The 21,189-nt window shown below is 42.1% G+C and overlaps 1 protein-coding gene across 5 annotated transcripts in view; it reads left to right on the top strand.

Moving 5' to 3' along the window:
* PTPRQ (protein tyrosine phosphatase receptor type Q) overlaps window positions 1-21,189 on the top strand; it is a 356,602-nt gene that overhangs the window by 217,921 nt on the left and 117,492 nt on the right. For all 5 annotated transcript variants that reach the window (XM_068276870.1, XM_068276873.1, XM_068276874.1 and 2 more), the window contains 4 exons: window positions 612-887; window positions 4,626-4,777; window positions 6,642-6,783; window positions 8,552-8,821. In XM_068276870.1, the coding sequence (XP_068132971.1) occupies window positions 612-887; window positions 4,626-4,777; window positions 6,642-6,783; window positions 8,552-8,821 (840 nt within the window). The remainder of the gene's footprint in view (window positions 1-611; window positions 888-4,625; window positions 4,778-6,641; window positions 6,784-8,551; window positions 8,822-21,189) is intronic.

The following is a 21,189-nucleotide window of genomic DNA, read 5'->3' as shown; positions in this document are numbered from 1 at the left end:
CAGTATAGGTAGCCAGATATATACCTCCATGCAGGGTGCTGAGTAGAAGTTAGAAGTAACTCACCTCTCCAAGACTCTAGTGATGATCTACCTTCCTCTGCAGGCACCATCTCTATGGCTCTAGCTTTGTCTCTCATCACCTAGCCCGCTGGTATCTGCTGGTGGGTAACATAAGGAGAGATGCTGCTGAAGCCATAGAGACAGGGCCTATAAGAGGAAGGTGGATTGTGTTTGGAGCATGGAGAGGAGAGTTACTTCTTCCCTCCACGTAGCTTGCTGCTCTGCACCCTCATGGAGACCAAATGCGTACTCTTTTTTCACCAGTTGCTGACACCCCCCCCCCCCTTTGTCTTTTGGCCGCATAGCAACTACTTTAGGCTGCTGTGATGATCCCTACTTCACCGTGCACCTCCTTTTACCAATGGTCTGTGGATCAGGATACTTGCTACTTTATCATTGTAACAAACGTAGTGTTAGCATTTTTTAGAGTGTTTCAATTAAAACATTTCTGTTATTATCTCTGCATGTGACCACAACAGATCTTACTCAGACATGTCTTTTGGGCCTAGGCCTACAGCTTTATTTAATGTATTGTAATGTGTCTTTGACAGTCCCTGAAACACCTCCTTTGATCAAACAGTGCAAGAACCTAACATCCACTAGAGTCCTGTTATCATGGGATCCCCCGGAACGCCCAAATGGTTTTATCACTGGTTACTACTTACAGATTTCTCGACAACGAGGAAACTATTCTTTGTCTACCTCTGAAGTCTCCATCATTTTAGAGGATCTTGAACCATTTACTCAGGTGTTTATCTTCCTTGCTGCAAGAACAATAAAAGGAGATGGCCCTTCCACCCAAATTGCATTTCTCACAGATGAAGCAGGTAATAGTCACATTACATATTGGAACTAAATTAAAATCATAAGAAAGGTGATCCTTGGTAATCCTGTACATGTTTCCAGTTTCAGTGTCTTCATCTTCTATCTCATGTTTCTTCTTGAATTATTGCGTTCTTCTAACAAGGTCAAAATGGTGCATGCTGTGTTCTTCTCTGCTGCTTAAATTTTATTGCTTTGACAGGTTTAGCTACGGTAGAAAAACTCTCCTTACTCCCATAGTATTTCTTTGATTCTATCCTCAGCTTCCTGAGTAAATATCATAATAAAAGCAGCTTAGTTTGTGTGTAGGTTTTTTATGACTATATCATTATGTTACATTTGGACATAATTTATTGATTAATATAGATTACTGTAAAGTGCACCTTTGGCCCTGCTGCTTTATTTGCATCTTCATTTATTTAAACCTTTTTGTGTTATTTTTCTATGACATCATAGGAAGTTTTTCATCTATTCGTGCAATGTTGTGCCATTTGCTTATATATGAGTTTTTTCTTTTAATTTATCAACCAGGTTATTGGTGAAGGCTACTTAAATTTTACCTTTTCTTTGTATGAATGAATTTATGCAAATATGGTTTATGGCAGAAAATCAGCTAACATTGGAATGACCAATCAGACGTTCATCTCTGAACACTCATCTTTTGGAGCTAGAAGTATATTGATTAGTGCATTGGGGGAGGGGGGTGTCACTTTGGATGGACTACTGTGATTTCTGGTGTTCACCATGGCTCTGTTGGTTCTGTAACACTTTTTGGACCTCCCTAATGATGTGCATTTATTGAGTTGTATTGCTTTTAGCAAAATACAAATGACTTTCCCTGGCGGGTGACAAAGTGAGGTCACACATGTATTTCATCACACCCTTTCACCATCCTGTAAAGCAGAAACAGTTATTTTTTCTTAAATCTAATGTAACTTTATTAGTGTTCTCTATCTCTACTAGATGAGACCTTTAATGGTTTAATTTACTGATGTAATTTATAACTACTAGTGTTAGGTCCAGTATACCTACTTCAGAGTCAAAGGCTGCATTTGTTATAGATCACTGCTAATATACATCACTAGATTACTCCAGAGAGAGACCCTTCAGGAATAAATACCCCTTAACAGTACCACAACAAATGCTAAGGTTTTATGCAGGAGTGTCAAATAGTTGCTGTGTTCCAAGTTTGCACTAATCAGCACCTAGAAAATAGCCCTAACCCTGAAGATTGGAGTGTAAAGTGTACCAGAGACAAGATAATTTGCTATTTCCCCGGGGCTTCCTCCAGTCCCATAAGCACTGCCGCATCCCACGCCATCCTCCCGAGTGCCTCTTTTCTTCTGCTAGCAGTCTTGGTAACTGGCTCAGTCGCGCCAGTCGGTCTCTTCTGCACATGCACGGCCCTTCTGTGCATGCGCAGAAGAGCCTGACTGGCGCGGCTGAGCCAGTTACCGGGACTGGCTAGCAGAAGAACGGAGGAACTCGGGAGGATGGCGTGGGATGCGGCAGTGCTTATGGGACTGGAGGAAGCCCCAGGTAAGTAGCAATTCTTTTAATGATCTCATCTCTGGTTTACTTTAATAGGTAAACAAACCCCTAATTGTCCACCCTGATGACTTTGAAAGTGCTGTTTTTGCCCAAGGCCTTCCTTAGGGCCATTTCACACACATGTATAAACGGGGCAGTTGCTGCAATCTTGATTGTACAAATAGACCAAAACTATGTAGTAGAAGGGTAAACGGAGTACATATATTTTTAACAGATTCTTTAGTTAGTTCATTTGTTACATTGATATGGAAAGATTGTAGACTCTTAGGGTTATGGCTTTATAAAAGGGTACATTAATGCAAAATGGTCCTCCTAAAGGTGCCCAATAATGATGCAATCTTGATGGTACAATCTTACCACTTCAGTGTAATATGAGGGACTATCTACAGTATCCACTCAAAGTATATTCACTCAGTTTACCCTTCTACTACATAGATTTAGTAGGATTACAATTGTATCATTGATGGGCACCTTAAGAGGCTGAGACAAAATGAAATGCCTGTGATCTCAAATTGGACTTTTAATTATCAAAGATTGTATTGTAAAGGGATATATTCTGTGTCAGTGAAAGTAATCAAAGCAAATGAAAAGCACAACCACAACCACCAGGCAAGCAACATCTTTCAAAATGAAACATGGTTCCTTCCATACAGATTCCCCTCTTTTTAAATCTATTTCAGTGCATGCATTTTTCATAAATCATACAACTTTGTAACACAAAAGAAAAAAAATATAAGGTTACCCTATACCATTTTCAGTGTTAATGGTATAAAAAGTCTATAAGTCACATATGTGGAAAAGAAGCAGGCGGTTTACTTCCGGCAAACAGAAGGAGCGATCAGTGTGGCAGGGTGTAAGAGGGGAAGGATAAAGGTGCTGCTCTTGGTATCCACCTCTAGAAGTTGCTGGCGAACCTGTACAGGAGTAGCCAGCATGTAGGCTTTTTTCCCTCTAGCCAGGGATCAGGCACAAAGGCAGCTGGATTCCTCCTTCACTTGGATGGTTGTTGGCAGGCAGCGAGCGACTCTGAGGTTGTACACCCTGTCTGTGTGCGAGTCCACTATATGCGGTTGCACAAACAGATTGTGGTGGATTTCAAAGCATCAGCTCCAGGAGTGAGGGATCTAAAAGCAAAGCTCCACGCTGCTCCATGAGTCTTGCACAGGCAGTTCACGGGCAGTTGGAGTGGTGGTCCAATTGTAATGCAGCAATGCGTGTAGGAAAGAAGAAACGGCGGCTGCCGTATAGTGTTGATTGAGGTTTATTAAAATATATTACAACGCGTTTCAGGAGACCAAGTCCTCCTTTCATCAGGCAAAGACTCTTTGTTTGTGCAACCGCATATAGCGGACTCGCACACAGATAGGGTGTACAACCTCAGAGCCGCTGCCTGCCAACAGTCTCACTGCCTGCCAACAACCATCCGAGTGAAGGAGGAATCCAGCTGCCTTTGTGCCTGATCCCTGGCTAGAGGGATAAAAGCCTACATGCTGGCTACTCCTGTACAGGTTCGCCAGCAACTTCTAGAGGTGAGATTATTCTGAATTCACCCAATCTACTGCTTTACTGTTCCTCTGAGTTCGCGCTGTCTATTCTTGTCTTAAACACAGATAAGTCACATATGTGGCAGCCTCAGGCAGGATCTGCTTGACCTTTGCAGGCACATACCTCTGACAGTGGAAGAGTGACACTAATGCTGGGAATACACGGGTCGATCCTGAGCCATTTAGATGGCTTGATAGATAATTTCCGACATGTCCGATCTCGAGCCCGATCGTTTCTGCGCTCGATTCTGCATGGAGGACAATGGGAAAAGATAAGAAAAACGAATGGAAGATAAGAGAATCGCCTGCAGAATCGAGTGTGGAAAACGATCGGGCACGGAATCGAGCGGCAAAATCGACCTGTGTATTTCCAGCATAAATGTTATGTCACCCAATTAATGGAATTTCCACTTTAAATATTTTTGTGTTTTATAACTATAGGTCTTATAACTTTACTACTTGACACTTTGCAATGCTTTTTAATTTACCTTTTTGTTGTGTTTTTACACTTACACTAAGAGCTCAGAATATATGTACACTTATATTAATGGTAATCTTATTTTAGTGCCGTTTTGTTGAATTGATTTTTTCGTTAAGCTGTATTCCAAATCCCGTGGCAAACACTGATGCCTGTACTTTCTATTTCAGAGCCATCGGCACCTCCTTACAATTTGACTTTCATTAATGCAAGTGACAGTTCTGCTTGGCTACAGTGGAGTCCAAGTCCCAAACCTAATGGCATTGTGCTTGCATACAGCTTCAAAGTTGTGGAAAGCAGCAACCAGTCTATATTTTTTCAGGTCAGTATCATATGGATTACAATTTTCTAAGACACAGAAGCATGCGCGTACCCACGAGCATGTGCATTTTTGTAAATGTAGCCAAGAAATCTTATCAACATTCTCAATAACTATTGGGCTACTGTAATGGCAAAGTACTAAGTGGACTGGACTGGTGTACTAAGTACTAAGGGTGTACTAGGTGGACAGATCTCTTCCATATGGATTGGCAGCATTGCTTTCATCTATTTATCTTGGTGCATTGGAGGGTAAAATATGATGGGAGATAGTACTCGGATTCAGCTTAAAGGAATACTATCGATTGAAACAACTTTTTTTTTAATACTCTATATTAGTGTACACATTACCACTAGTGCTAGGGGCACTTTATTTATTCACCCAGGTCTCTCTCTCGCTATCCCTGCTTACAAATTCATTTCTCACACAGCTCATAGTAGTTTGGGTCACCCTGAGCTGCTTGGTTACTCTGTCACACAGCTCACAAATATATTTCACTGTGTCACTCACAGCATGCAGGAGACATGAGGAGAAATAGGCTGATCTGAGGTGGTAACAGGTAACTAAATGAGCTGTAATATAACAAGCTATAACACTTGTCTGCGTTTACCCTCAGATTGGCTGCCTGCTTGAGGTGATTCACTCCAGGCTGCATCCACTTTACAAGCTGCTGAGAGGGGCAGACCACTGTCTACAATTAGCATTATTAGTATCTTTATCAGTAAAGAGAATCAAAGATAATAAATACACATTGCTAGAATCTTTAACCCCTTACCACCATATCAACAAGATTCTTTCAGCAAGGTGATAATTAAACTATAAACTGAGGAGTTGATAGCAACTCCCCTGTGCAGAGACATGGTCTAGCCCTCTGGGAGCTCAGTATTAGATGCATTTTGTATCCAACACTGATGCCAAAACTGACTGAGGATTTTACAGCTGAGAGGAACAGCTGTGTGAGGAATCAAATTGCTCCCAGTACTTGCCCTAATGTGTGCTACAACATACAGCATTTAAAAATAAATGCATACATCGATAGTATTCCTTTAATAAAAGTATAAGACTTGTGTATATTTTTACTGGTAAAGATATTTGCAGTCTATTGTTTAGAAGGATGCAAGTACAGAAGTAGGTCAGTATCCAAGAAACGCTTTGTATGTCATGCTGCGGTTAAAGTCATTTTGATAAGAAAGTGTTCATTTACAGTATGTGATTCATGCTTTAGAAGTCTTAGAGCCCCTTCTCATAGAAAGGAGGTGCATCTATTGTCCTGTAATTTTTTGAAACATTATAATTGCTGATTAACATAGTGCCAATATATTCCATGGTGCTTTACAGCAGATAGTACATACAGGTGCAGGAGCAATGAAGAGATCCTTCCAAGCTTACAATCTATGGGAGTAAGCTGTGTACATTTTTTTGGAGTAAGCAGCCGTGAACAGAAGCCTCTTAACCTCAGAAATTTTAGATTTTATGGTTTTTAAAATCAGAAAAAAAGTTTTCTTTTGGAGACTCAACCACAACCGTACCCAAACATCTGATTGGGGATGGTACTTCCTCACATGCAGTTATACTGGTTGGTTGCAGGTTAAGCAACCAGAAAAGTGTGAGTACCCATTTCTTTGCTTACTTCCACTAACCTAATACCGAAATACTACACCAGATGGAAACAGGATAACATGGTACAATGCCCGATTGCTACACCAGATTGGGCTCCAGTTTTCCCTGTGTTATACTTTTTTGTTTACGCATATCACATATTTGGTAAAACACAGTAGACTGCAGATTGATGTGAAATGGTCATCTTTAATAACATACATTTCCAAAAGGATAGTTATGCAAAATAACATGTGTTCTTGTCTTACAGAATATATCTGGTGCTAAAACAGAAGGAAAGCTTATTGGTTTAGAACCATTTAAGACCTATTCAGCCAGTGTTTCTGCATTTACTAAAGCGGGCAATGGAAATCAATATAGCAATACTGTTGTTTTCCACACACAAGAATCAGGTATGTATGGCTCTATTAGTAGCATTAGTAGTAGTAATTAGGATTTATATAGAAAAATCACCTGCTTTTGCACTGCAACATGTAAGAACCAACACGGGTGCATAATACACAGGTCAATGAGATGCAAATAATTTTGAGTTGATGCATCATTGTGCAAATTTTGTATGCAAATGTATGCAGCTTGAACATGAGCCAATCAAACCCTGCTGAGGTAAAATTCTTTTGGTACATGTAACGATCGGTGTAACACAGAGAGGATCTGATTACCGGTGATCTGCAGTATCATCGAGAATGCAGATATATACCCGATTATTGATGATCTGCAGTATCACCGATAATCAGATATATCTCTAACCTCTGGACACCTGAGTGATGAGAGTGTTTTGGTGCAACAGTAATACTTTGAGGACCGCACCTGAATAACAGGTGCTAGAGCAATAAGGAGTATTGCTCTGCAGCAAGTTCCTTCCGTTGGTCTGAACTCTCCGCAGGGAGGAGTCAGGCCGAGAGTGGGAAGGACAGAACGTGAGTGACACCAATAGAGGAGTGTCACTGACAGATTTGTGAACTATCTCTCAACAGGAGAGATAGTTCTCGAGGTCGGGCAGGCCAGGTCGTTAACACACGGACAGATAAAGTACAGAAACAGGAGACAGATGCAGAATCTTGAGACTAGCCGAGTTCAGCAACAGAGTATCAGAATGACAAAGGTACAAAATCAGAGATCAGAGGAATGGTCAGGAAAGCAGAAGGTCATAACAAATAATCAACAATTCCTAGACTAAGGTGTGAGTTCCTTGGTCATCAACACCTTGGAAACTGGTCTAGATAATAACACAAATGATAACAGAATTCCCTAGACTAAGGTGTGAGTTCCGTGGTCATCAACACCTTGGAAACTGGTCTAATGTAACACAGATACTGACAGGGTCTGAGTGCTACCACGTAGTGATCGCAACGCCAGACACCAGAGGAATGACCAGCACCCAGTATATATACACCAGCGCTCTCCTGCGCCTCCCCTAAGTGCTGGATCAATGAAAACTGAAAGAATTGTCAGCTGACCGGCCTGGTCAGCTGACACCCCTCTGACTGTTATAAATGCTCTGCCTCTCCGCGCGCGCACGCGTCCTTCTGAACCTGTGTGGACTATCAGTCCCAGCCACACCAGACATGTGTTGCAATGCCTCTGCTGTTTTGGATGCGGAATCCGCCGCACCGCTGTCTGAGCGTGCGGCGTTTTCTCCGCGTTCAGCAGTACAGAGAGGAGTAGGCCTATGCGTGCAAACCGCCGCGTCGGACGCGGAATCCGCCGCCCCGTTCTCTGGGCATGCGGCGGCTTCTCCGCGCTCCGTCAGGCCAGTAAATGCAGGTCCCTGCGCGCAAGCCGCCATGTTGAACGCGGAATCAGCCGCCTTACTCTGAGTACTTGCGGCGGCTTTTCCGCGTCTTCTCACAGTACATTTTCAAGCTGCATACATTTTCATACAAAATTTGCATAATCCTACATCAACTTGAAGTTATTTGCATCTCATTAACCATCCCTAGTAATGTGAGAGTAACTAATACAGACACTGTCTAAGAAAACACAGAGCAATAATAAATAATAATAGTTATAATAATAACAATGCCTTTGTGAGCTTACAACAATATAAAGATGAATTTATAATCTTAAACTGTAGTATGTATTATTGTATTCTAAAGTTGTTTAATTATCTGTTTTTTTTTAACCATAATGTAAAAGTAAACTCTGCATCTGTCTTTTTAGCCCCAGACTCAGTCCAGAACATTGTTTGCACGGCAACAAGTTGGCAGTCTGTTTTAATCCAGTGGGAACCACCATCACGTCCAAATGGAATAATAACGCATTACGTCCTAACATTTCAAAGTGTTGCTTCCTCAGTTGCTCCTACAGACAGTGCCTACATCTTCCGGGATCTGCTATCCAATTCCACTTACCATTTCACTATCCAAGCTGCAAATTCTGCTGGGGAAGGAGTGGAGGGGGAATGCAATGCTACAACTAAGTCTGAAGGAGGTAAGCTCATGTTTACAGTCATTTGTATTCAATACTGTTTAATATTAAGGAAAACAGCAGAATCAAATCCTCAGCAGAAGAAAGAAAATAAAATGTTCATGAATACCGCTTATCTACCTGGCAAGATTTCTAACAGTAATTACTTCCCCACTCACAACTGGCGACCTGTCAGTCATGAAGAAATGGCTGTCTAACCTCTTGCCAGGTAGAAGAGACCAAGTGAAGAGGGAGATCCCTTCCAGCAGGCGTGTTGATAAATGAGGAACTGTCAAATATAGAAAGTTCCCATTCTTGAAGAATGTTTGTATATTAAAGTGGTCTAACACCCAGCATTTCAACTTTGCTTTAAAAGATTGCTTACAGCTTAGAAACGATTATGCCAGATTTTTTTTTTTTTAGCAGAAATTCACTGAATGGATTAAACATGACATTTTAGTGCTGCATTTAGCTAGAAATCCTCCTCCGTGCTTCGGTTTAGTTACAAATGTATCTATTTACAAAGTAATAAACAAACACTGCTCTGAGAGAACAAAGAGGGCTTCCCCGGCAGGCTTTTCAGAGGTCTAATTGCATTCCAAACAAAGATACATTTGTAACTAAAGATAAGAACGGATGCTGATTCCTAGTTAAATCCAACACTAAAATGTCATGTTTAACCCATTCAGTGAATTTCTGCTTAAAAAAAAATCTGTCATAATAATTTCTAAGCTGTAAGCAATCTTTTAAAGCAAAGTTGTGATGCTGGGTGTTAAACCGCTTTTAGTATTCCAAAGATAATGCATAAACTAAAGATATTAAAGGAATAACTACAGTAGTGGTACAATGGAAAAAATGCTCATTGTAATGGTCCTTTATCATGTATTTGTTCCCTGGATCTTTACGTTTACTGTGCATATTCACAATACCAGCTTAAATGCATTGAATGTTTAGTAGAACATCAGTAAAAGTATGTACATCATTTCTTTCAAGAAAAGAAGAAATAAATGTTAAGGTGTATTTTGAGTACTGCACTTTCAGTTCCCATGAAATGGCAGACTGGCTGATTTGTTTGTATTACACACGTTTTTATTATGTTGAAGATGTTTGAAAGTGGAGGCAATGCGTTTCCTAGTGTTTCCTAGTGTTGATTTGTTTGTATTACACAAGTTTTTATTATGTTGAAGATGTTTGAAAGTAAAGGCAATGCGTTTCCTAGTGTTTATTGGATCACTAACGATCTGAAAAACACAGAAGAGTGTGTAGAGTTGAAAACAACCACTAATATTCAATATGCTACAAAGATTCAGTAAGATTTGGTACTGTACACAGCATTGTTCAATAAATGATTGGTGTGTTCCAGATATTAAACAAAGTTTGGCATTCTACAGAGTGTTACTGAGATTTGATGCCGTGCATAGATTCGGTATGGTTTGCCACTTTCCAGACAGACGTTTAGATTATGTGCTCCACATGGTACAAATGCACTGATAGCTGCTGCTGCTCTGTGGTTCAAACCTGGCTTATCTACAAGGCCAGATTTATTCTAGGCCCACTCCATGTACAGCCACTTCATCCCATGTGGACTGTGTATGTACAGCAGTGCCTCTCTTTCATGTACAGCTGTCTTGGGAAGTAGCACCCCCTCTTCCGTGTGTTGTTCCACAATGAAAGTTTCCCTTTTATATTTACAGCCTCCTACTCCATATGCCCCCCCAAAAAACCCCTCAGTATAGGAAGGTAGCCAGGTGTTAGTAGCGAGGAACAGTTTCCCCAGTATAGGTTAGCCAAGTAAAGTTGCCCCTAGTATAGGTTAGGCAGGCACTCTCTTCACTTCCTGTTTCTGCCTGGTGCTGCCCCCAGAATTCTGCCGCCTGAGGAAGTTGCTTCACTTGGCATCACAGGCAGACCGGGCCTGCCTGTAATGATCACAATCATAAAATCAGTATTGTGTATGTTACATCATCCATAATATTGATAACAAGGTAGTAATTGCTTCTACAATAGCTTTACATACATTTCACACCTCAGAGGCTCTGAGGTGATACCGCTAATTGTCAATACTATAACCAGTCAGCATACGTTGATGTAACTAGAGCTTGACATATTCTGAACATGGCAAGTAATCTAATCAACTCCAGATCATAAAAGATTACCAGTGTAGGAAAGTCTTTGTTTCCAACCACTAAAAGCATCCTAATCCACCTTTGTCATGTAGAGAAATGCACATGAGGACCTGGCAGTGAACAGGGGGACACGTGCAGTGTTTTAAAAGGTATTAATTAATTGCAAATGTTTCTCCTATTCAATGCTTAATCCAACAAGAGTTGAGTGAAATTAAAGTTTAATTTCGGTAATGTTAAAGGCACAGTCCTGCCAGAAGTTTGGCTAGGTAGAATCCAAACACCTGTTATAATTAGACGTTGTTTTCAGTAAATTCTGCAATTCACCTGAAAGGCTAACTAAAACAATTGGAAATTTGTGGGGGTTGAGTATAAGGATAGTGGTTTTCTACTGGCATAAGAATCAATAAAATAAGAAGCAAGTTATTTTCTTCTTAATTTTTATTTTATTGATTTTTACGCCAACAGAAAACAACTATCCTTATACTCTGGGTGCCTCCACCCTCACAAATTTCCAGTTAGACCTCCCGTGGAGGTACCAGTTTTATCCAAAGCTACACTATATGAGAGCGACCATCCAGTATCCGGCAGGTTCTGGAAAGCCAAGAGGGGACGGTTTATTCCTCGGAAGCTTATACGGAGGTTGCAGATATCTGCAACCCAATCTTGTGAGTATAAATCTTTGTATTTACAATACCCTCAAACACAATGATACTGCACCACTGGGCTCCTGGCCTCTCTCTGCTTACCATCTAGGTGTTCTAGGAGTACGAGCTTACCACAGGAAACACCAAAATCTTTCCCATAATGTCTAAAGTAATTGTTTGTGATCATTTCAGCCCCGTTTTCAAAGTGTGTACTGGTGCCCGGTGACAACCACTGATGGTCAATGAGATGTAAATAATTCAGGCTTGTATAACATTTTTACACAAATTGTATGAAACTTGGGCTTGGGTCAGTGAAATGCACCTCCTGTCTATTTTCCTATAGCTTTGTTCCAAACTGCATATAGTTTACAATCAATTTGTATGCAAGCCAGAGTTAGTTGCATCTCATTGACCTTTTCTAGTTATTTCCCATCTTATATATCCTCCCCTCCCCTCTCCATAGAGCAGACAGTATAGTTGTGTGTTGTTACAGGAAATGGCTAAATGAAATAATCAAGATTGACCATGTTGGCTAACTATTATTAGTTAGTGAGTAGTAGGCCATACATAACAATAAAAGTACAGCCATAGTCACAACATGCTGCTGGAATTAGTAATAAGTGACTATAGCCATTTTCTTTTCACTATTATTTTTTTATTCGCCATCTGCATTGGAAATGGGCATGGGAAAAGTCTTTTATTCATAAGTGAGAATATCTGTGAAAAATTATGGGCACACAAGAACGCATTTTTGCTTTAAAAAAAAATCGATGGCTTAAAAAGAAACTGTGAAAGTGGGATGAACATTTTTACCCTATAACTTTAAACACTGTAAAAAAACAAATATGACACCGTATAAGACTGGTCTGATGTTATTTGAAGGCATTTAAGGCATCTCTATACTTCAAAGATTGATAGCAATGCCCGCTACCGGACAAATTATCAGCTTGACCTGTAATAAAGTAATTACTGCGCAAATAAAGGAGAGATAGTTCTCAGCTTAGTACACTTCACTTCAACACAATCTAATAATTCTGGACGGCAACTGCAGTCGTTTTAATTAGCAGCTAAGTGAAGTGAAATGTTTGCATATTCCAGTAACTTGGAAACCAGCCATATGTGTTTAGATATTGGTTTTATGCTCCGTTTAATGCTTTAGACTACAGATTAAATTTGAGTTTCATCCCAGTTTAAGAAATCTCTAGTTTTTGTAGAAAGGTTAATCTTGCAAAAATCAATTATATTTTTAGGGAAAAAAATAAATATCAATTGGAAATGACTGGAGAAAATACAAGCTCGTCCCTAGCTTGAACATCTGTAAGCATGCTTATGCATTTCTATAACCATACTGTGAATACAGCTATACTCACACACATGCAATATCAAAGTCAAAGAACTGATTCTCATTTTGAATCGGCAATAATTTTATAGCCACTGTCAGCTTTTTATTAATGGCCCTCTGGCATTAGTCATGGTCCCAGAGCCAGCACTGAGTCATTGACAGTGCATTTATTCTTGACAAAAGGTGAAATCAGATTAGCTTCACTGTCTCACGACAGAGTGTCTGGCCTTAAAATTCCACACTAACGTTACTTGTACTCTTTATCTAATGATGCTAGCTATGGTAATAAAATACACTTGGAAACGAGTATACAGTGACATGTGCTATATCACTGAGAAGAGAGAAAACAGTGCTGATGTTTGCAGCAGTTTTGCACAGTTGCATGCATTGTAATTCTGTAGTACAAACACAGAAACAGAATTGAATAGAAAGTGTATGTGTTGTGATTTATCTCATTCTGCATGTTTGCTTCAGACTAGTGGGACTTACTAAATAATGAAGCCATGTGATAAGTATAACAGTCAGGGACTTTTCAAAAAGGCAACAGTGACTGCAATGACAATAAAAACATTCAATGTTTCAATACAAAGGAATGATTGCTTATTCTGAAAAAGACGAAACAAAACTAGATTAACCTCCCTGGCGGTTAATTTTTTTTTTCCTGATTGAAAAAATCCTTTTTTTTTTAAATTTTTTTTTTTTAGTTTCATGTAAAGCTACCAGAGTGGTAGCTACATGAAACACCACTAGAGGGCGCATGTGGCCCTCTAGTCCGATCGTCGCCGGCATCTATAGCAAACAGGGGAACGCGTATATAACGCGTTCCCCTGTTTGGCTTCTCCTGTCGCCATGGCGACGATCGGGATGACATCATGGACGTCAGCCGACGTCCTGACGTCAGGCACACCCGATCCAGCCCATAGCGCTGCCCGGAACTCATTGATTCGGGCAGCGCAGGGCTCTGGCGGGGAAGGGGGCCCTCTTCAGCTGCTGCGTGCGGCCGATCGCCGCAGAGCGGCGGCGATCAAGCTGTGCGCGCGGCTAGCAAAGTGCTGGCTGCGCGCACAGCAATTTACAGCTTGAAAATCGCCCTACCAGGGGCTGAGATCTCCCCCTGCGCGGCATAGCCAGAGCTCAGCTCGGGCTTACCGCCAGGGAGGTTAACATAAAAGAAAATTCTAAAAGGCTAAACATTCCTTATGGTTTCCATATAACACTGTTACTAATGTTTGTGCAGCCAAGTATAAAATAACTAGTTAAAAATAAGTAGTAACAAAGGACACCCCTGTGTAAAACAAGCTTTGAAAAGAGTATATTTTATGTTGCCTTAATAGATGGTTGAAAGAAAAACAAGATGTGTCCTATTTTGTACAGTCAAACATGTTTCTCTGCATATAATTAACCCACTAAGTACCACAATTGTCTTTGAAACCCTTATGCAAAAAATGTAGACCATGATGTTCCTACAGAAAACCTAAACGAGAATGGCATTAAGCCTCTTTATTTTTATATAAAATAGTTGGCTTGTCCAAAGTGATATACAGTAATTGCGCCGTATAGTTCCGCCACTGGTGAGTTAGGCGCTGGGTAAGCCAAATGACGGCTTACTACTGCCGCTCAAATCCCCTGCGTCGTAGCAACTCGGAGGGAGAAGTAATTTTACTGCTATAGTGGTGCCCAGCTGCTTCACAGTAATTCTGTATTACTTCTGTTATTGCTAAGGTGAATATTGTGTACATTTATACATAATGAGGTGTTACTGTTATTGTAGAAGTTCATATTGATTACATTGCCATGGAATTCTGCGTCACGTGCATGTATTTTTCTGGAAAAAAAACTGATTGCATATTTGCTTACAAAATCATGAATCTTGGTGAACTTCTAGTATTGTCACAAAAATGTTTGCAAACCTGTGTTTTGGCAGATTTGCCTAAGCATAGCTCCAGGTGACCTGGAAGTTATGTGAATATTCTTTATGCCTGCTACTGTTACCCAGGTTTGTTTTAGGTATGCATGCATCCATGCTTGTCCCCAGGAACCTGATATAGACTAATCAGGGAAGCCCTCCTCTTTTTTGTGTGCTGGGTTTAAACCTGATGATCATCAAGCTAGGACTTGATACCCACATTGGGACATGGCAGCTCCACAACCATCATTGGCACAGGGAGAGGTCACTATTCTACCACCAGCGGGGGTGAGGGAGAGGGATGACTTGAACAACTGAAGGTAGCATAAGAAGGTCTTATATGGGGGCCAATGAAAGGGGGGACAACATAGAAGGTAGTACATAAAGTGCTCTACGTGAAGAGCCCCATAAATGGGAGAGGGTGTGTACTACATATGCTGCACTATCAAGGCACTTTATTTTGGAATCATAACAGGGGACACAATAATGCAGACATTATAGAGTGTAACAATATATATAATGGCAAGATAATGAGGACATTATAGGAGGTGCCATAAATGTGGTACGCTATGACATGGAATGGGATATGTAATGGGGCACCATAATAGTTGAGATAGAATAGCAGCATATCAACATGACTATTAAAATGTAAATACTGTTTAGCCTCCTCTTACAACCCCGGCTACCTTTGAGAAATCTCATTTAGGTGTCACAAATAGAGATGATCATTAAGATACTAAAAATTGTGGCCTGCGTGTAATTTATATGCTGCATGGAACTGGTCCAGTCAAATGCACTTCCTATTTTTTAGAATCTCATTGACCATCTCAGATCATAAGTAGTAATATAAGTATTGCTCAGTCAGTAGGGACAAAGGTGAAATGTCATATGTGCTCTGAAACACAGGATGTAGAGAACCTCTAGATGTGAAATGAGTGTCAGTAAGTTACTGCCGGGCCTGGGAATGAAGCCTGTTTCATGTATGTTGACCAGTAGGGATGGTCGAAAATGCCCATTTCCGAATCTGACGGAATTCTGAATTTTGCCTGGTAATTCCGAGTTCTGGATGGTATTCTGCATTAGTCAGTGATATTTACATTAGAGTAAATACCACCAACTTCCGCCCCCATAAATGCAATCTTCTTCACCAATTATCTTTGGGAAAATAGTGTGAAAAACTAAATCAAAACATTTCCAAAAATGTTTGTTATGACACTCTGCAGCAGAATTCCACTATTTAATGCAGAATTCCACCATTTACATTAAAGGGCAGAATTCTGCTGCAGAGTGTCATTTTGCAGACATTAAAAAACATTTTTTCTTTGAAGTATTTAAAATAAATTTTCTCTTTTCTTTTTGGAATTTATTTCCCCTTTTCTCTACTATTCTCCTGAAGATACCTGACAAATTTGATGAAGATTGCATTGATGGGGGCTATGCAATTTTGGTATAGGCCTTAATTTACTAAGCTTATCTCCTGTCTTTAATAACGTTTCTAGAGTTATCACCATGGTGATAAGGCATCAGAGTCGTATCTACAGGCATGCAGGTGTGGCTAATGGCCTGGGCGCTGCCTCCTTCCAGCTACTAAGGGGGTGCAGTTCCCTCATCCCTGTGCTGTGCATCAATGCCCTGCCCTCCACTCATGCTGTGTAAATAGCATGTGAATGTATCACAGTGAGGGGATGGAGCATTACAGCTAACAGCTTCCCTTCCCCTTCCCTTCAACTGAGTGACAGTATTATTGGAGGTCCTGCAGCCATCACCCTGCTTGAGCACGGAAGATCAGTGATGGCTGCTCAGGGCTTCTCTGCTGGGGAATCCTGCAGGCAGCTCTGTGCCTGCTCTCCCTTCCTCCTAAACGCCTGGGACAGGACAGATTACATTCCTGCAGCCTTTTCCCAACCACGTGTAATGCAGAAAAGTTTAGGCAGATCGGCATCTCTCCCCTTCCACAGCTGCTCTACAGTCGCCTAGCTGTGTCTTCCTGCTTCTCTGAACAGACCCAGCTGGAGGAGTACAGAGTAGCTGCAGGAAGGGGAGAGATGCCGATCTGCCTGTCTCTGAACTTCTTTGCTACACGTGGTGGGGCAATGAGTGCTGGAACACTGTGAGTACCCACCCACCCCAGCATGCAGCCAGATGCTGCCACCCACCCCAGCCAGATATTGCCACCCACCTGCCCCAGCCAGCAGCCAGATGCTGCCACCCACTTGCTTCAACCAGCAGCCAGATGCTGCCACCCCCCCCCCAGCCAGCAGCCAGATGCTGCCCCCCACCCCAGCCAGATACTGCCACCCAACCACCCCAGCCAGCAGCCAGATGCTGGCTGCATCCCACCTGCTCCAACCAGCAGCCAGATGCTGCCACCCACCCCAGCCAGATACTGCCACCCACCTGCCCCAGCCAGCAGCCACATGCTGCCACCCACCCCAGCCAGATACTGCCACCCACCTGCCCCAGCCAAATGCTGTCACCCACCCCAGCCAGATACTGGCACCCACCTGCCCCAGCCAGATGCTGCCACCTACCCACCCCAGCCAGGTTCTGTCACCCTCTCACCCCAGCCAGCAGCCAGATGCTGCCACCCACCCGCCCCAGATGCTGCCACCCACCTGCCCCAGATGCTGCCACCCACCTGTCCCAGCCAGCAGCCAGATACTGCCACCCACCACAGCCAGATTCTGCCACCCACCCCAGCATGCAGCCCGATGCTATCATCACCCAAAACCCACCCCAGCCAGATACTGCCACCCCAGCAAGCAACCAGATGCTGCCCCCCACCCACCCCAGCAAGCAGCCAGATGCTGCCACTCACCCACTCCTGCAAGCAGCATGATGCTGACACCCACCCCAGCAAGCAGCCAGATGCTAACACTTACCACACCCAGATGCTGCCTACCTTCCCACCCCAGTCAGATGCTGCCACCCACAGACCCCAACCAGCAGCCAGATGCTGTCGCCCACCCTTCCACCCCAGCCGGCAGTTAGATGCTGCCACCCACCCATCCCAGCAAGCAGCCAGACTATTTATTTAATTTTGAGGCACATGGCTACTTAAATGTAATATGGCTACTCAATTTATGTACAGGGGCATTTTAAACTAGTATTTGGGGGTGGCGCAAATTCAGTGTTTGCCATAGGGCCATATTACCCAGATACGCCTCTGTAAGGCATGTATCATTCAGGAAATATTTTACCTCAGACAAACTTAAAGTTAACTCTTCTGTCTTTAAGTTAACTCTTCAATCCTTAAAATAACTCCATAATTCTAAAGTTAAAGACAGGCTGTTAATTAACTGCGCACGAAAATAACTACAGAGGAGGTAACTTAAGGAATGAAGAGATAAGATAACTCTCTCACTGTGTGGTGGTAAGTTTTCTCTTGCCTTATTATCTCCAGCATGGTCTTAGTGAATTGAGGCCATTGTCTCTAATGTAGTGGCGGAATACCAGTGGAACTCCAAGGAACTTCACTCGCCATTCCGAATTCTGCATTCCGAGTCAGAATACCAATTTCCAATGTGGAATACGGAATTCCACAGAATTTGGAAGTTCTCCCTATTGACTGTCTCCTTATTAGAGATGGCCCGAGCCTTCGATTTTTGGTTCGCGAACCGGGTTCGCGAACTTCCGCAAAAGTTCGGTTCGCGTGAACTTTCGCGAACCGCAATAGACTTCAATGGGGAGGCGAACTTTGAAAACTAGAAACACTTATGCTGGCCAGAAAAGTGATGGAAAAGATGTTTCAAGGGGCCTAACACCTGAAGGGGTCCCTGGCGAAGTGGGATAGACGCCAAAAGTCCCGGGGAAAAATATGGATTTGACGCAAAGCAGCGTTTTAAGGGCAGAAATCACATTGAATGCTAAATTGCAGGCCTAAAGTGCTTTAAAACATCTTGCATGTGTATACATCAATCAGGGAGTGTAATTAGAGTACTGCTTCACACTGACGCACCAAACTCACTGTGTAACGCACCGCAAACAACTGTTTGTGTAGTGACGGACATGCTGGACTGGTGCGTACCATGGCCAGAGTGCAGGCCGTGACGGTTTTCAAGCCCATATGGTCGCTGGGCTGTGGTAGCTCAATGATAGAACAACAGTGACTGTCAGTTAGGTATATGCAGTGATGGGTATTATAATGTGCACCTGTCACATACAGACAGGTACCGAACAGGCACAGTGACACTGCGTGCGCTCACGTAGGTAGGTGGGTGCACTGAAGTGAACAACAGGTAGTAGGTATATGCAGTGATGGGTATTACAATGTGCACCTGTCACACACAGACAGGTAACGGACAGGCACAGTGACACTGCGTGCGCTCACGTAGGTAGGTGGGTGCACTGAAGTGAACAACAGGTAGTAGGTATATGCAGTGATGGGAATTACAATGTGCACCTATCACACACACAGGTAGTCACTGAATGTGCTGGGCCTGGCAGTGGCACACACAGTAGGAAATATCAAGGCTGTCTATGCAACACAAGTGTCAGTGGGACACACACACACACAAAAAATAGATCACAAGAACAAGATTAGCTCTCAAAAGAGCTGTTGAGGGGTGCTTTTTTAGCAATAACAATCAGCCAGGAGCAAGCTAACAAGCCTACAAGAGCCTAACTAAGCTTTCCCTATGAGAGTATGCAGCAGCTATCCCTTCTCTGATTACTGCAGGCACACATGTGAGTCCAATACCTGATGCTGCCTGCCTTTTATAAGGGTGGGTGGGGCTCCAGGAGGGAGTGTAGCCTAATTGGCTACAATGTGACTGCTGACTGTGATGTAGAGGGTCAAAGTTGACCCTCATGATGCACTATGGGGGCGAACCGAACTTCCGGAAAAGTCTGCGGTTCTCCATGATCACGAACCCCGAAAGTTCGCCTGGAACCGTATGGGGCCAGCTCTACTCCTCATTAACAAGCAAATTAGAATCTTAATTCAAGTTAGTTACTGAGCAGTATGCTGTTTTGCTAGACCTAGAAACCAACCTAACAAGAACATAATTCTACTTTGATTACATTTTATTTTTTAATTTAGTTACAAGTAACTGAAAAACATAATTAGCATGAAGACTATGCGGTGCTCAAGGTTTAAAGCTAGGACATTTAATTGTGCTTAATCTAGGACATTTAATTGTGCTTAATACTTCGTTGGAAGTGGTATTAACACTGATTTGTGCTGGATTGCAATATGTTAAATTGGATAAGAAAAGATAATCCCAGAGCCTATTTCTTTCTAAATCAGAGAATATTTAATGCACATAAATGCCAGTAACAAAGCTTGGATAATAGTTCCGATATCTTGTTATTTATCCATGGATATATACCCATGAGGACGCAACAAATTGATTTTGTATAAGTTATCAACCGTATTCTGTCTAAAATCAGTGAAAATGGGGCTGATTCAATAAATATTCATAAATGTATTAAGTCAGTTTTAGGTGCTAGCCTGAAGAATCAATACAATCTATACAATTACATACATTTTTGATATTACTGAGTGGTGTTCAACAGATTTTCAGCTATCAGCTGTTTCTCATGCGTGACTAGACCTACAGTATATTTAAAACCAAGCTGTGCTGACAAGGCCAGGACGAGGTTCTCCAGCACCAGAAGTAGACATCCCAAAGTGCGCTAAAGTGTTCCAAAGTGTGCTACTCCCCTCAAAAAGTGTTTGGGAGGGGAATAATTGGGTCCCCCTCCTATATTAAGTGTTCCCTGGTGGTTTAATGGCCCCTCCTTCCCCTATACATTTAGCTGGTGTGTAGTGGTCCTTCCCACCCTTCCCTATACAGTTCCCTGATGTCTAATGTTACCCCCTCCTCTATAGATTTCCCTGATTTCTAGTGCCACCCCTTCCTCCCTTTGGGGGTCTAGTGGCACCCCTTACCTACTCTATACATTTCTTTGGTGTATATGGTCATGGGTGCTTTTGCCTTCTGGGACAGGTACATGCAAAGCAAGAATTGAGAATCATCAGCAGTCTTTTTTGTTTCAACAATTGCCAGTGCTTGTAGGTTATTTACAATATTTATAGAGAAAGGGTTACCAAAATAATATTTACAGAGAAACAGATAAAAAAAATAAACTAACACTGCCACTAGACAGGCAACTAGCTATAACTTAATTATAAGAATCCTCTCTATGGGGACTCGGGAGTAAATTACTGTTTGTCTTAAATTAAAACAACGGAAAACACTAGTAAGTCTATTCATAGCACAGATCTCTGATATCTTTCTTTGTCAGTCCTCTACAGCTATGTGGTTCTCAGAGCAGGACAGCTTTGGACTTAACAAATATACCTTTTATTCTTACCCGAGTACCTTTCTCAGGGAGAACACCAATTCCCAGAGTGGATTTGTTTTCTCACC

This window comes from Hyperolius riggenbachi, chromosome 3 (assembly GCF_040937935.1).
Source record: "Hyperolius riggenbachi isolate aHypRig1 chromosome 3, aHypRig1.pri, whole genome shotgun sequence".
Taxonomy (NCBI): Eukaryota; Metazoa; Chordata; class Amphibia; order Anura; family Hyperoliidae; genus Hyperolius; species Hyperolius riggenbachi.
This window is presented reverse-complemented; position numbering and strand designations above follow the sequence as displayed.